The 14,427-nt window shown below is 39.8% G+C and overlaps 1 protein-coding gene, 1 non-coding gene and 1 pseudogene across 2 annotated transcripts in view; 1 reads left to right on the forward strand and 2 right to left on the reverse strand.

Annotated features, from left to right (window-relative positions):
- Nucleotides 1–890: 890 nt before the first annotated feature.
- LOC103069653 (chromobox protein homolog 3 pseudogene) lies at nt 891–4,267 on the reverse strand (annotated as a pseudogene).
- Nucleotides 4,268–5,124: 857 nt separating this feature from the next.
- SMCHD1 (structural maintenance of chromosomes flexible hinge domain containing 1) overlaps nt 5,125–14,427 on the forward strand; it is a 128,442-nt gene continuing 119,139 nt past the window's right edge. The window contains exon 1 of the mRNA XM_007456555.1: nt 5,125–5,301. Within this exon, the coding sequence (XP_007456617.1) occupies nt 5,125–5,301 (177 nt within the window). The remainder of the gene's footprint in view (nt 5,302–14,427) is intronic.
- Nucleotides 10,215–10,286, reverse strand: TRNAE-UUC (transfer RNA glutamic acid (anticodon UUC)). Its single transcript has one exon. It is a non-coding gene; the product is annotated as a tRNA-Glu (tRNA).

The raw sequence follows: 14,427 nt of genomic DNA on the forward strand, positions 1-14,427 counted from the left end.
TTGTTTGTTTCTTTAATATTGAGCTGCATGAGCTGTCTATATATTTTGGAGATTAATCCTTTGTCCATTGATTCGTTTGCAAATATTTTCTCCCATTCTGAAGGTTGTCTTTTCGTCTTGTTTCCTTTGCTTTGCAAAAGCTTTTAAGTTTCATTAGGTCCCATTTGTTTATTTTTGTTTTTATTTCCATTACTCTAGGAGGTGGATCAAAAAAGATCTTGCTGTGATTTATGTCAGAGTGTTCTTCCTATGTTTTCCTCTAAGAGTTTTAGAGTGTCTGGTCTTACATTTAGGTCTCGAATCCATTTTGAGTTTATTTTTGTATGGTGTTAGGGACATCTATTTGATTTGAAAGGTTATGGCTTCAGGAGAATTTTCAGTTTAGCTTGAGGTGATCTATTTCCTAGGTTGCTCAGAATGATGGCATCCCAGAAACAACACGGACTTACTCATGGTTGTAAAAAAATGCCTTTTTTGTTTTGGTGAATGTAAAAAAAAAAAAAAACAAACCCAAAACCCAACAACAAGCATTTACATATGTATTTCTGTATACAGACAAAAACAAATAAACCCAGAATGGTCCTTGGGCATTATAGGTTAAAAATAATAAATGGAAATTCTGATTGAGTAATGACTATGGAAATTTTTTCTAACATTTTAGAAAAGCTGTTCTCTAATGCAGAGAAAATAATAAACCATGGTATCAAACATTCTGTTCTGATAAATGAAACTACAGAAAGTTTTATTTATTCAAAGTAACCAGTGCTTTTGATAGAAAAAAAATAAAAACAAGAACAACTCAACAACTCAACAATTCCCTTAATACTACTCAAAATGAACACATCAAACTTGATTTTCATTAGAATGTAGTTATTTTTCATACTAATAAGTCATAAACCAAGACCAGATTTTTGTACGTATGTAAACAATAATTGATCATCTTCTGGACAAGAAGTTTGTCTCCCTTCGTAAAAAGCAATTAAAATTTGACAACACTTCATGTTTGCCTCTTCCACAGCACCGAGTCTGCTTCATCTGCATCTTTCCATTTCATGAGAAATATTAATTACCACTGCTCTATGTAACACAGTTATTTGCTCAGGATCAAGACCACTGGCAAAGCATCTTGGCAAAGAAGAATCTCTTTTCTTCTTTGATTTCCTGTCATCAGATTCACTGTCACATAAAGATTTTACTTTTGTGCCATCTTTTTCTTTACCAGCTTTTTCAGAAATAAGAAATACTTTAACTTTGAACGATCTGAATTTTCTTCCAGTTTTCAAGTATTGTTAGCACCTGTAAATCTCTTCTGCTGAAGGATATACACCACCTTCCCATTCACTACACATCAGTCCAATATTTCTCCCATCACAAAACCTTCAGGCTCTACCTCTGACTCATTTTACTCTTTTCCATTGTTTCTTTCCCATTTTTTGCAACACAGTTTTATTGGAGGAGGTTTTGAATTGTGGAGTTGAAGAGCTGTTATTCACTCTCTCCCAGGAGGAGGGGCATGAGGAGTTGCACAAGAGGCCACTAAGTTTGGGGGTATGTTGTTTTGCAGCAAGAGATAACTGATACAGAGATACTTAAATATTTATACTCTATAAGATAAGATGGCTAATGAAAAGAAAAATTACTAGTCAATTAAAGAGAACTAATTGTGGCACTGGGTCATTTCAAACTCTTATTTATTTGTGATGAAAATTAAAGAACAAACATCATCGATAAAAAAACCAAGGACCTACCGTATAGCATGGAGAACTATATTCAATATCTTGAAATAACCTATAATGAAAAACAATCTGAAAAAGAATATATATATATCAATATGTATAACTGAATCACTTTGCTGTACACCTGAAACTAACACAACATTGTAAATTAACTATAATTAAAAAAAAATAAAAAGCAAACATCATCTTTCTTTGCTGAAAAAGTTATCTGGGGAGTTTCTCTCTGAGAACAAAAGTTGACTGGCAAATGTTTCAGACTGCCAAACTGCCACAGAAGACAGTGATTCAGAGTTGACCTCTCAACAAGATACATATCTGTGTTTCCACCAATAGTTGCCTGTAATATTGTAGTACACTTCTCTGGCAGCATTTTGTATCTCTCCTCAGTGAGATTATCTTTAAATCTCTTCTAAAGACATACAAAGAGTTTCTGTTTGGGGCTTCCCTGGTGGCGCAGTGGTTGAGTCTGCCTGCCGATGCAGGGGACCCAGGTTCGTGCCCTGGTCTGAGAAGATCCCTCAGGCTGTGGAGCAGCTGGGCCCGTGAGCCATGGCCGCTGAGCCTGCGCGTCCGGAGCCTGTGCTCCGCAACAGGAGAGGCCACAACAGTGAGAGGCCCGCGTACAGAAGAAAAAAAAAAAAAAAAAGAGTTTCTGTTTGTACCCATGCATTTGCATAATTTAGTATTATAGAGAAATGAGAAATTGTCCTGATGATGAACTTCTAGTCCCAATTTGATGAAACAGGCAATTCATTTCACTCATTAAGATATGAAAAACTTTTTTTGTCATTTAAATCAAACACCATTAGATAATGGACTATAACAAAAAGTGCACTTGAATTTGAAAGGTAAAATGTGAGAGGTCAAAGAAATCCCATAGGAGTCGGTGTTACTTTGGTCTCAGTTTTCCCTCATATCTCCCTTCAGGAACATGAATGGCATTTGGCCACATCTGGCCTCTTCCCAGTTTTATCTTCCACCATCTACTGTTCCATTCTCCCCACTTCCAGCCCTTATTATTTATGCTCCTCCCAAACACATGCCTTCACACTTTTGTTCCAACTGTGTGTTCCACCTTTAATACCTTATATGTCTAGCCAAACACACACACACACATCCTACAATTCTGGAGCATCTTTATTTGGACAAGCAAATCTAGATTTCTAACATACACCAATGATTAGTCTATCCATGTAATTAACCATGAAGGTTTTGGCAAACCTAGTAAAACGGAAAATATACTTTATCACCCACACTTTTGAAGAATCAAAAAAATCCCCCAGTCTTAATGAATTTACGTGTCACTCTCAAGCACAAAATATTCACTAAATATTTTAAGACCTGGAGAGTAAATGACTAAACCTAGTCGTCTAACAATGACAATATTATTTGTTGTTGAGTTAGGGCACTACAGGCCAGGATAAGGATATTTAATGAAGCGCAATAAAGGCTGTTACCGAAAGCGTAGTGCATGTTAAGTCCTTTGCGAACATCGTTTAACTTATTCCTAACAACTCTGGCATAGGTGTGCTCGTGCACGATTCTCAGCCACGTGTTGGCGGTGGTGGAGGGGAGGCATGTGCATCACATGAAAAGCTGCTCAACATCACTAATTATTAGAGAAATGCAAATCAGAACTATAATGAGGTATCATCTCACACTGGTCAGAATGGGCATCATCAGAAAATCTACAAACAGCAAATGCTAGAGAGGGTGTGGAGGAAAGGGAGCCCTCTTGCACTGTTGGTGGGAATGTAAATTGATACAGCCACTATAGAGAAAGTATGGAGTTCCTTAAAAAACTAAAAATAGAACTACCATACACCCAGCAATCTATTGGGCATATACCCGGAGAAAACCATAATTCAAAAAGACACATGCACCCCAATGTTCATTGCAGCACTATTTACAATAACCAGGTCATGGAAGCAACCTAAGTGTCCATCGAAAGATGAATGGATAAAGATGTGGCATATATATACAATGGAATAATAATCAGCCATAAAAAAGAGCAAAATTGGGTCATTTGTAGAGACGTGGATGGACCTAGAGACTGTCATACAGAGTGAAGTAAGTCAGAAAGAGAAAAACAAATATCATATATTAACGCATATATGTGGAATCTAGAAAAATGGTACAGATGAGCCGGTTTCCAAGGCAGAAATAGAGACAGATGTAGAGAACAAACATATGGACACCAAGGGGGGAAATGCGAGGAGGGGTGGCGGGGGTGGTGGTGGGATGAATTGGGAGATTGGGATTGACATGTATACACTAATATGTATAAAATAGATTAATAGAACCTCCTGTATTTAAAAAAAAAAACCCTTTGCGAACATTATTTAACTTATTCTTAACAACTCTGTGGCATAGGGGTGCTTGTGCACGACTCCCAGACGCGTGGTGGCGGCGGCGTTGGGTAGGCGTGTACGTCGGGCAGATATGGTCGCCGGGACCCTTGGAGGCCGCGGTGACGTCACAGAAACTCGGTGGGGAGGTTCTCCGGGCCCCGCTTTGTCTCGGAGGTCCATGCCGCGGCCCACACATAACCACTAGGAAATGGGACTGAAAAAGCGGCTCAGGCTGTCTCGGCGTCGTTTTTTTCCGCGTGGGGACCCACGTGCTCGTGGCGGGGGCAGGTCCACACCGCGAGGCCCGCGGGCCTGGCGCTTCCCACCGCCGCGTTCACGCGACCTGGTCCTTAAGTCGCAGCCGTTGCCGCGGCGCCAGGAGCTCGAAGCCGGATAGGCTCGGTCGGGGTTATGGAGAGGCGAGAAGGTACCAGGACCCTCTGGGCCGGGAGAAAACAGTCCCTCGGAAGACTCCCCCGGCCGCTCGCGGGATAGGCTCTCCCGCCTCGGATACCGGGTCGCTCCCTCAGAGCGCCGCCGCCCGCTAGGGACCGCGCTTCCCTCCAACTTCGCGAGGGCGAAAGGGGCGGGCCCCAGGCAGTGGACTCCGAAGCCCTGCCCCGGCCCGCGCGGCCTGCCGGATTCGCCCCGCCTCCTGCGCGCCGCCGGCGGCCCCTCTTTCTCCTGCGCCACAGCTACAGGCGGCGGGCCTGGTTGCGGGTAGCGTTGCGACCTCGCCTGGGCGGCAGCGGGCGCGGGACCAGGCCTTGCGAGGAGCGCGCCGCGCGCCCCCTCCTCGGCCGCGGAAGTGACGTGGTGTACGGGTAGGAGCTCGTTCGAATCGGTTCCCGGGTGATCCTCGCGCCTGCGACTGGTCGGCCGCCGCCGCCGCCGAGGGAGGAGCTGAGTGCGCCGGGGTAGAGGCCTTGTGCCGTCCCGGGGGCTGGAGCTGAAGGTGCCGCGCGGAGCCCGTACCTCGGCCTTTAGCGCGACGGCCGCAGAGGCCGGCGCTGCTGTTTTCTCTCCTCTTCCCCAATATGGCAGCGGCGGACGGCGGCGGGCCCTCGGTGGGGACCGGAGAGGACGGCGGAGGCGACGGCTACAGGACGGTGTACTTGTTTGACCGGCGCGAGAAGGAGTCGGAGCTCGGGGACCGGGCGCTGCAGGTCACGGAGCGCTCGGACTTTGCGGCGTTCCGCGCTTCAGTGTGTCAGGTACACTAAGGAGGGATGCGCGGTTAGAGTTGAGGTTGGGAGGGTGACGAGAAGCCCAAGTTGCTCACTGGGGGCAATAAACCTGTCACCCGGCCCCGGTCCTGCGGCTTTGGCTTCTCCCTCCCGGGTGCCCGCCATGCCCGAGGAGGGCGGGGAAGCCTGGGGCCGGTCCGGTCGCGGGCCTTGGAGTGCGGAGCCGGCGGTTGGTGGGCCTCCCTCTGCCCCGGCCCTGTACCGGGATTCGCGCCGCCCAGGCTTTGGTACCGCGGGTTTCATGGGCCCGGGGCGACCTTAGCACTCTGAGGCCGTGCAGCTCTTCTTCCAGTCAGGAAAGCCACTTGTTGTTTCTCTTCTGGGTGGAACTTTTTTTTTTCTTTTTTCTTTTTTAAAGAAGAGAGCGGAGTTCTCCCCGATGGCTCTGTTAGGAGTGTTGTGATAGAAGTTGTTAAATTCCTGGAGTCGATTTTCCTCAGGTTCGTTCAGTCATGCAGTAATTTCCTGGGTCGTTCTGTCAAGAAGGCTTGCAGGCCCGCCCTGGAGGGGTCCTTCCGTAGTGGAAGCACTTGATTTAGAGAGCTTCGCAGGTGGAGCTGCCCTTCTGGTTTCCTGCATCCCCCAGCCCCCTGGGAGTTCCTGAACCACTCAAATGGTGTCCGAGGGTATCTGCGGAACACCAGAGGACCTATATACTCCCTGTACTAGTTTGCTTTAAAAGTTAATGACTATGTAGGCAAAGTCCTACTTTAAACTGGCAAGTCTTTTCTAGATCTGAGGTGTTGCTGGTGCTCGAGCTTCAAAGAAGGGTATATTCGTGAGCTGCATTAACCACTTGGGGCTCTTTTTAAGCGATAGAGAACACTTAGCTTCCAAGGAAAAAGGACTTGGTGTGAAGCAGTGTTTTAACTTGAGCAGGCTGATGTTTTTGGTGCTATTAACTCTGTATACTAGTTGCTGAAATAATTGAAATCAAGACTCGGGAAAAAACGACTTGAGAGGAAGGACTTTGATTTGTTCTGTATTCCGTCTGGAATTGTGCCTGGCACATAGTAAATGGCCAAATTAGAATGGAGACAAAATTGTATAAACTGAGAAGTTCATTCTGTGTATGGATATAGCAGATTCCCATGTCTTTGAAAAGTGAATGAATGAATGCTCTTTTTATTGGATGAATGTTTTATATTCATCAGGGAAAGGAAACTCTTCATGTTTATTATTTTTGTAGTTGATTATATAAAATATTTATATTGATTATATGTAAATGATTTAAAGTCATGACATATAAAAATGATTTTAAACTATCAGCACATTAAAGAAAATAAGGAACCGGAGGGAAAAAAGTAAACCTTTTACTCAATGTGAAATTTATAACCACTGTTAGCACTTGGAGTTATTTCTTTGTATCCTTACCCTCACCCCCCATTTTTAAATAACCGTAATACATGTCTATATTCCTTTTTTTTCCACTTAATATTGTCAGTATTTTTGTTTTAATACAAGTCTTCATAATCGGAGTGGTCTGTTTTGTACCACTGTTTACACAACCAGATCTCTCTTTTTTGTTGACATTTACATTACTTTCAATTTTAAGCAATGCCATGATAAACATGTTTGAATGCATAGTCTTTTTTTTTGGAGATTTATTTTATTTTGTTTTTATTTTTTAGTTTAAACTTTTTTTTCCTCCTTTTTTAAAAACATTGAAGTATAGTTGATTTACAATGTCATGTTAGTTTCAGGTGTACAGCACAGTGATTCAGTTATATATATATATATATATTCTTTTTAAAATTCTTTCCCCTTATATGCATAGTCTTTTATGTCTTTATTTTTCTTTGGTTTAGAATCTTAGAAGTGCGATCCCTGGATCAAAGGTCAGGAATATTTTTAAAGCTCTTGATATGTATTTTTAAATTGTTTTTCAGAAAGGTTGTACTAATCTACCCTCCCTCTAGAAATAATTCTCCCATGTGAGAAGTGTCAGTAAGTTTGTTACATATATAGGGGAAGAGTATTAACCTCTTATTACGGAAGTGGAAACTCACTTTTGAAGATGGTGACTCACTTAAGTCAAACAAATAGTACAAAAATTAGAATTCAAACCCAGAAGCCAAGTTCTTTTTGTTATTCCACTCAGCCTCAAATGATGTTCTTTATTATAGGGAACAGATATATTCATTCCATTCCTTCAGTATTTTAACAAGAAAAATATTTTCTTTGACTAATTCTTTTCCTCTCCTTCCCACTTTTTCCTGCTGGAACAGAGAAGGAGGTTAAATTTGATTAGAAGTGGGAGGGAAGAACTAGTAAAAAAAAAAAGGAAGGCTAACTTTTTTTTTTTTGAGAGTTTAAAACATCATTAGATTATGCCACCTAATCCCATAACTTTGTCCCTATTACAGACATGAAGAACTGAAATAAGTTACTGAATGAAGTCTGAGTTTATACAGTTCATGAGCAATGAAACTGGGATTGGAATCTAGGTCTGTTTGATTCTAACGCTTGTATTTTTTTTAAAACAATCTCCACAATATCCATACTATTTACTAAAGCCTTCATTTTCCGTTTTAGGGGAAGAGGCAGATAGTGCACTAAATTAGTTTTTCATTAAAACTGAAAACAAACTAATAAGTGTTTTGTAGTGTTAGAAAGTATTATGGGTCCTAAACTGTTATTTGGGGAAAGCGCACTTTGTAGAAAAGAGGAGCAATCAAGAGGAAGGAAGAGGAAAAGGTGGATTTGGCAGAAGCCCTTACACTTGTGATAAGCAGTTATTGACTCACTTGAGCCCTTGTGACCTTGCAGAATCAAAGATTAGAAAATAACTTTTTTGGCTAGTTCTTAATATGCCCAGACATTAAGTCCCATATGTGCAAACTCTCCTCTCCACCCCTAATTTTGAGGAAATGCCTACTTCTTCTCTTGTGTGGTTCCACTATTCCTTGTCACCCTTCTATAGCACTTGTTATACCATCATACTTAAAAAATAGTCTCTGCTTCTTGAGGGTAGGAGCTTACCTAATAGTTGGTTTATAGCTGTTTAGTTAAATGAATCAATCTGTTCCTTCAAAAACAGTTTGTACATAAGGTATATTACGTTAAAAGTTCCAAAAGATGAAAAGAAAAAAGCTAAAAGAACGTAGATGTAGGAAAGAGTAGAATAGTTACCTGAGGAGAACTAATAAGTGGAAGTTCATTTGATTAAAGCATATACCAGTGCTGAGCCATGAAATCAGCTTTAAGTTTCTTGGGCGTCAAAACAAAGAAGGAAAGGTAATTGATACAAAATCCACAATGTCTATAAAATAAAAACATTCCAGCTGCTAACGATGCAAACCTTTGATTTGAGAAAAATTTCTCCCTAGATTCCTCACAAATCCAGATAAAATGGACAACATTCTTAGAGATAGGAGAGGCTCTTCTTATCTTGTCTTTTAATGCAAGGTACACTGTGTGGTGTTTAGGGTATTGCAGCGTGCTTTAAGCAGTTACCACCCAAATTTTTGTAGAGATTTCTCACCCAAGTGCAATGTGGGTGTTCCTGGTTTTGGTGTGGTTCAGGGACAGAGCGATTGGATATAATACCAAAGCACATCATTAAAGGCTAGTTTTTTGTTCAGAGAGATGCATTGAACTATATAACTTCTGAGTGACCTAATCCATTGATGAAGTTTAAAGTATTCAGGATTTTATGGACTACAAGTTAGTTAGCCCTTCATAAATATTTCTTAAAATTGGCTTTTGAGAGAAGTTGGGCAGCAGATAGTTTGAAGCTAACCTGAAGACATGTAGGGCTGGTACTTTGGAAGATCCATATGCTTTAACATTAACCCAGAAAAAGGTGGAATTGAAGTGCTCTTATAAAAATGAAAAAGCCCAATCAAGACTCTTGCCCAAATAGAATGTCATCCTGCTTTCATATAGAGAAAGGCAGAGGAAATGTATCTGTATTCAACGCCAGGTGAGTACAGATACATGAAAGACTTTAGTTTACATCTGATAAGATAGGTTTTTAGACCAAAAATTGGAGAGAGAAGAGTATGACATCTTGAGTAAAAGCATAATGAATAATGTAAAAATATTTAATTTATGTTTGTCGAATACCAGAGCTATAAAATATTTAGAGAAGTTATGAATTTGAGAAATAATTTTTATAAAGGATTATAGATAAAGCAGAGAAGAAAGATAGCTTATGTATCTTAATTGAATAATAAAACTATGGAGAGATTGTATGATTTATATATAAATACTTTTCAGATATACATAGATCTTAAAAATTCAATTTAATTATAAAAATATGTATTTTTTTCTACAGGATATGTAACCACATGATCTAACAGTTGGGACATTGTAGAAATAAAGTAGTAAAGAACTGAGAAATAAAGACTGTCTTGATTATACAAAAGCCTAAGATCAGTGAAGACAATTTTTATTTCTGTAAACAAATAGAATCTTTTCCCCATCAGTTTATGTCTATAGCTTCATTTCTCTTGGGTGGAATTGCATAGGATATGAGTATTTTTAATTTTACTAAAGTATTCCAAATTGGTTTTCAATATGGTTGTACTGACTTTCGGGCCTATCCGAAATGTGTAAGATCCACCTTCCCTATATGGAGGCCTATACTTTATTTTTTATCCTTCAAAATATAGCTGTCTTTTTAGTAGAACTTTTAAAAAAATTGAAGTATAGTTGATTTACAATGTTAGTTTCAGGTGTAGAGCAAACTGACTCAGATATATACACACACACACACACACACTTCTTTAGATTCTTTTCCATTGTAGTTTATTACAAGATATTGAATATAGTTCCCTGTGCTATACAGTAGGTTCTTGTTGTTTATCTGTTTTATATACAGTAGTGTGTATCTGTATTTTTTTTTTTTTTTTTTTGGCTGTGCATCTTGTGGGTAGTTCCCTAACCAGGGATTGAACCTGGGCCACCACAGTGAAAGCACGGAATCCTAACCACTGGACCACCAGGGAGTTCCCTAGTAGTGTATATCTGTTAATCCCAAACCTAATTTATCTCCCCTGCCCTGCTTTCCCCTTTGGTAACCCCGAGTTTGTTTCCTATGTTTGTGAGTCTGTTTCTGTTTTGTAAGTAAGTTCATTTGTATCTTTTTTTTTAGATTCCACATGTAAGTGATACATGATATTTGTCTTTCTGTCTGACTTCACTTCATAAAAGAATCTCTAGGTCCATCCATGTTGCTGCAAAGGGCATTATTTCATTCTTTTTTATGTCTGAGTACTATTCCATTTTTTTTGTGTGTGTACACACACACACACACACACACACACACACACACACACCACATCTTCTTTATCCATTCATCTGTTGATGGACATTTAGGTTGCTTCCATGTCTTGGCTATGGTAAATAGTGCTGGAATGTCCATTGGGGTGTGTGTATCTTTTCAAATTAGAGAGTTTGTCTTTTCCAGGTGTATTCCCAGGAGTGGGATTGGGATTGCTGGATCTTATGGTAACTCTTTTTAATTTTTGAAGGAACCTCCATACTCTTCTCCATAGGGGCTGTACCAGTTTACATTCCCACCAACAGTGTAGGAGGGTTCCCTTCACACCCTCTCCAGCATCAATATTTGTAGACTTTTTGATGATGGCCATTCTGACCAGTGTGAGAGGATACCTCATTCTAGTTTGTTTGTTTTTTTAATTTATTTATTATTATTTTGGGAGGAGGGGGCTGCATTGGGTCTTCATTGTTGCATGCGGGCTTTCTCTAGTTGTGGTGAGCGGGGGCTACTCTTCGTTGCAGTGGCTTCTCTTGTTGTGGAGCACGGGCTCTAGGCGCGTGGGCTTCAGTAGTTGTGGCTCGCGGGCTCTAGAGTGCAGGCTCAGTAGTTGTGGCGCACGGGCTTAGTTGCTCCGCGGCATGTGGGGTCTTCCCAGACGAGGGCTCAAACCCATGTCCCCTGCATTGGCAGGCGGATTCTTAACCACTGTACCACCAGGGAAGCCCCTCATTCTAGTTTTGATTTGCATTTCTCTGGTGATCAGTGCCATTGAGCATCTTTTCATGTGACTGTCTGTCTGTCTTTGGAGAAATGTCTATTTAGGTCTTCTGCCCATTTTTAATTTTTTTTTTTTATATTGAGCTGTATGAGCTATTTGTATATTTTGGAAATTAAGCACTTGTTGGTTGCTTCATTTGCAAATATTTTCTCCCATTCCTTAGGTTGTCTTTTTGGTTTATTTATGGTTTCCTTTGCAGTGCAAAGGTTTTTAAGTTTAATTAGGCACCATTTGTTTATTTTTGCTTTTGTTTCCATTACTTTAGGAGACAGAGCCAAAAAAAGTATTGCTGTGATTTATGTCAGAGTGTTCTGCATATGTTTTCCTCTAGGAGTTTTATAGTATTCCATCTTACATTTAGGTCTTTAAACCATTTTGAGTTTATTTTTGTATATGGTGTTAGAGAATCTTCTAATTTCATTCTTTTTCATGTAGCTGTTCAGTTTTCCCAGCACTACTCATTGAGGAGACTGTCTTTTGTCCACTGTATATTCTTGCCTCCTTTGTCTCAGGTTAATTGACCGTAAGTGTGTAGATTTATTTCTGGGCTTTCATCCTGTTCCGTTGAGCTATGTGTCTGTTTTTGTGTCAGTACCATACTGTTTTGATTACTGTAGCTTTGTAGTGTAGTCTGAAGTCAGGAAGTGTGAATCTTCCACTCTGTTCTTCTTTCTCAAGATTGTTTTGGCTATTTAGGATCTTTTGTGTTTGCACACAATTTTTAAAATTATTTGTTCTAGTACTGTGAAGAATCCCATTGATAATTTGATAGGGATTTCACTGCGCCTGTAGATTGCTTTGGGTAGTATGGTCATTTTAACAAAATTGATTCTTCCAATCCAAGAACAAGGTATACCTTTCCATCTCTTGGTTCATCTTCAGTTTCTTTCATCAGTGTCTTATAGTTTTCAGAGTACAGGTGTTTTGCCTCCTTAGGTAGGTTTATTCCTAGGTTGCTTTTTTGTTTTTTGTTTTTTGATGCGATGGTAAATGGGATTGTCTCCTTAATTTGTCTTTCTGATAGTTTGTTTGTTAGTGTATAGAAATGCAACATATTCATGTATATTAATTTTGTATCCTGCAACTTTACTGAATTAATTGATGAGCTCTAGTAGTTTTCTGGTGGCATCTTTAGTATTTTCTATGTATAGTATCCTGTCATCTGCAAACAGTGACAATTTTACTTCTTCCTTTCCAATTTGGATTCCTTTCATTCTTTTTCTTCACTGATTCCTGTGGCTAGCACTTTCAAAACTATGTTGAATAAAAGTGGTGTGAGTGGGCATCCTTGTCTTGTTCCTGATCTGAGAGGAAATGGTTTCAGCTCTTTGCCATTGAGTATGATGTTAGCTGTGAGTTTGTCATATACGGATTTTATTGTGTTGAGGTATGTTCCCTCTTTGCCTGCTTTCTGGAGAGTTTTTATCATAAATGGATTTTGAATTTTATCAAAAACTTTTTCTGCATCTATTGAGATGATCATATGGTTTATATTCTTCAGTTTGTTGATGTGGTGTATCACATTGATTTGTCGATACTGAAAGATTCTTTCATCCCTGGGTTAAATCCCACTTCATCATGTGTGATTCTTTTAATGGAGGCCTATACTTTATATTATCAGGACTTAAATTTTTTGCCAGCCTTGTGGGAATGATAATCAAAGTTTTAATTTTCTCTGATAACTAGGATGAGCATCTTTTTGTGTTTTCCAGTTTTTTTCTTTATGGCTTGCACTTCTTATGTATTTTCAGAAATCCTTTCTCTCTCCTCTCAGAATGATTTCCCTATTTTTCCTCTACAATTTTGGATTAAAATGTAGCTGCTTTAGTTCTCTTGGAACTTATTTTTGTGTATGTTGAGATGGGGATTTTTAAAATCTATTTCTGTACAATTAAGTAGTTGTCTCAGTAATATCCATTGAATAGTTTATTCTTTTCTCATCAATCTGTAATGTCATTCCCCTATTTGCCAAGCTCCCTGTGTACGTATGTGTGGATCTGTTTCAGGGTTCTCTGTTCTCTTCCATTGGTCTATAATAGTATATATATATGTATTTTTTTTAAACTATCTTTTTTTTTTTTTTTTAGAAATGGCTTTATTTATTATTTATTTTTGGCTGTGTTGGGTCTTTGTTTCTGTGCGGGGGCTTTCTCTAGTTGTGGCGAGCAGGGGCCACTCTTCATCGCAGTGCACGGGCCTCTCACTATCGCGGCCTCCCTTGTTGCGGAGCACAGGCTCCAGACGCGCAGGCTCAGTAGTTGTGGCTCACGGGCCCAGTTGCTCTGCGGCATGTGGGATCTTCCCAGACCAGGGCTCGAACCCATGTCCCCTGCATTGGCAGGCAGATTCTCAACCACTGCGCCACCAGGGAAGCCCTATAATCGTATATTTTAAGTTAGAAATTCTTCTCATTAAAAGTTTCAAACATACACAAAGAGGTAATAGTATAATGAAACCACGTATAATCATCCACATTCAACAGTTTCCAAGTATTTACCACGCTAGCTTCATTTTTGCCTTTTGAAGCATATTCCAGGCTTTAGTTTACTTCACTCCTATATACTCAGCATGCACTTCTATTATCACACCATCAAAATTAACATTTTTAATAGTATTGTTCAGTCCATATTCAGAATTGTTTATCTCAGAAATGTTTTTTTATAGTTGGTTTGTTTAAATCAGGGTCCTTATATTGAACTTGGTTTTTTATGTTTCTTAATTCTTCTAAAATTTAGAGCATTTGAGCAAAGTACCTTCCCCCAGTCTTTTTTGTTTTTCCTGACATTGACTTGTTGAAGAAATCAAGTTGGTTTGTCTCTCGTATTCCACATTCTGGATTTGTCTGTGCTCCTTTATGGTGTAATTTAGCTTGTTCTAACTCAACATATCCTATAAACTAGAAGTTATTTTTAAAGGCTTATAATTAAGATTTAGGTTCAGCTTCTTTGGCGGTGGGGAAGCAAAAAATACTTCATAGATGGTGCTGGTACTTCATATTACATCACATCAGGAGGCACATAATGTAAGGCTATTTTACCCACTCTTAGAAATGCTAAGCTTGAATTAGTGGGATTCAGGTGGTTTCAGC

Source organism: Lipotes vexillifer, unplaced genomic scaffold (assembly GCF_000442215.2).
Source record: "Lipotes vexillifer unplaced genomic scaffold, Lipotes_vexillifer_v1.1 scaffold429, whole genome shotgun sequence".
NCBI classification, from domain to species: domain Eukaryota; kingdom Metazoa; phylum Chordata; class Mammalia; order Artiodactyla; family Lipotidae; genus Lipotes; species Lipotes vexillifer.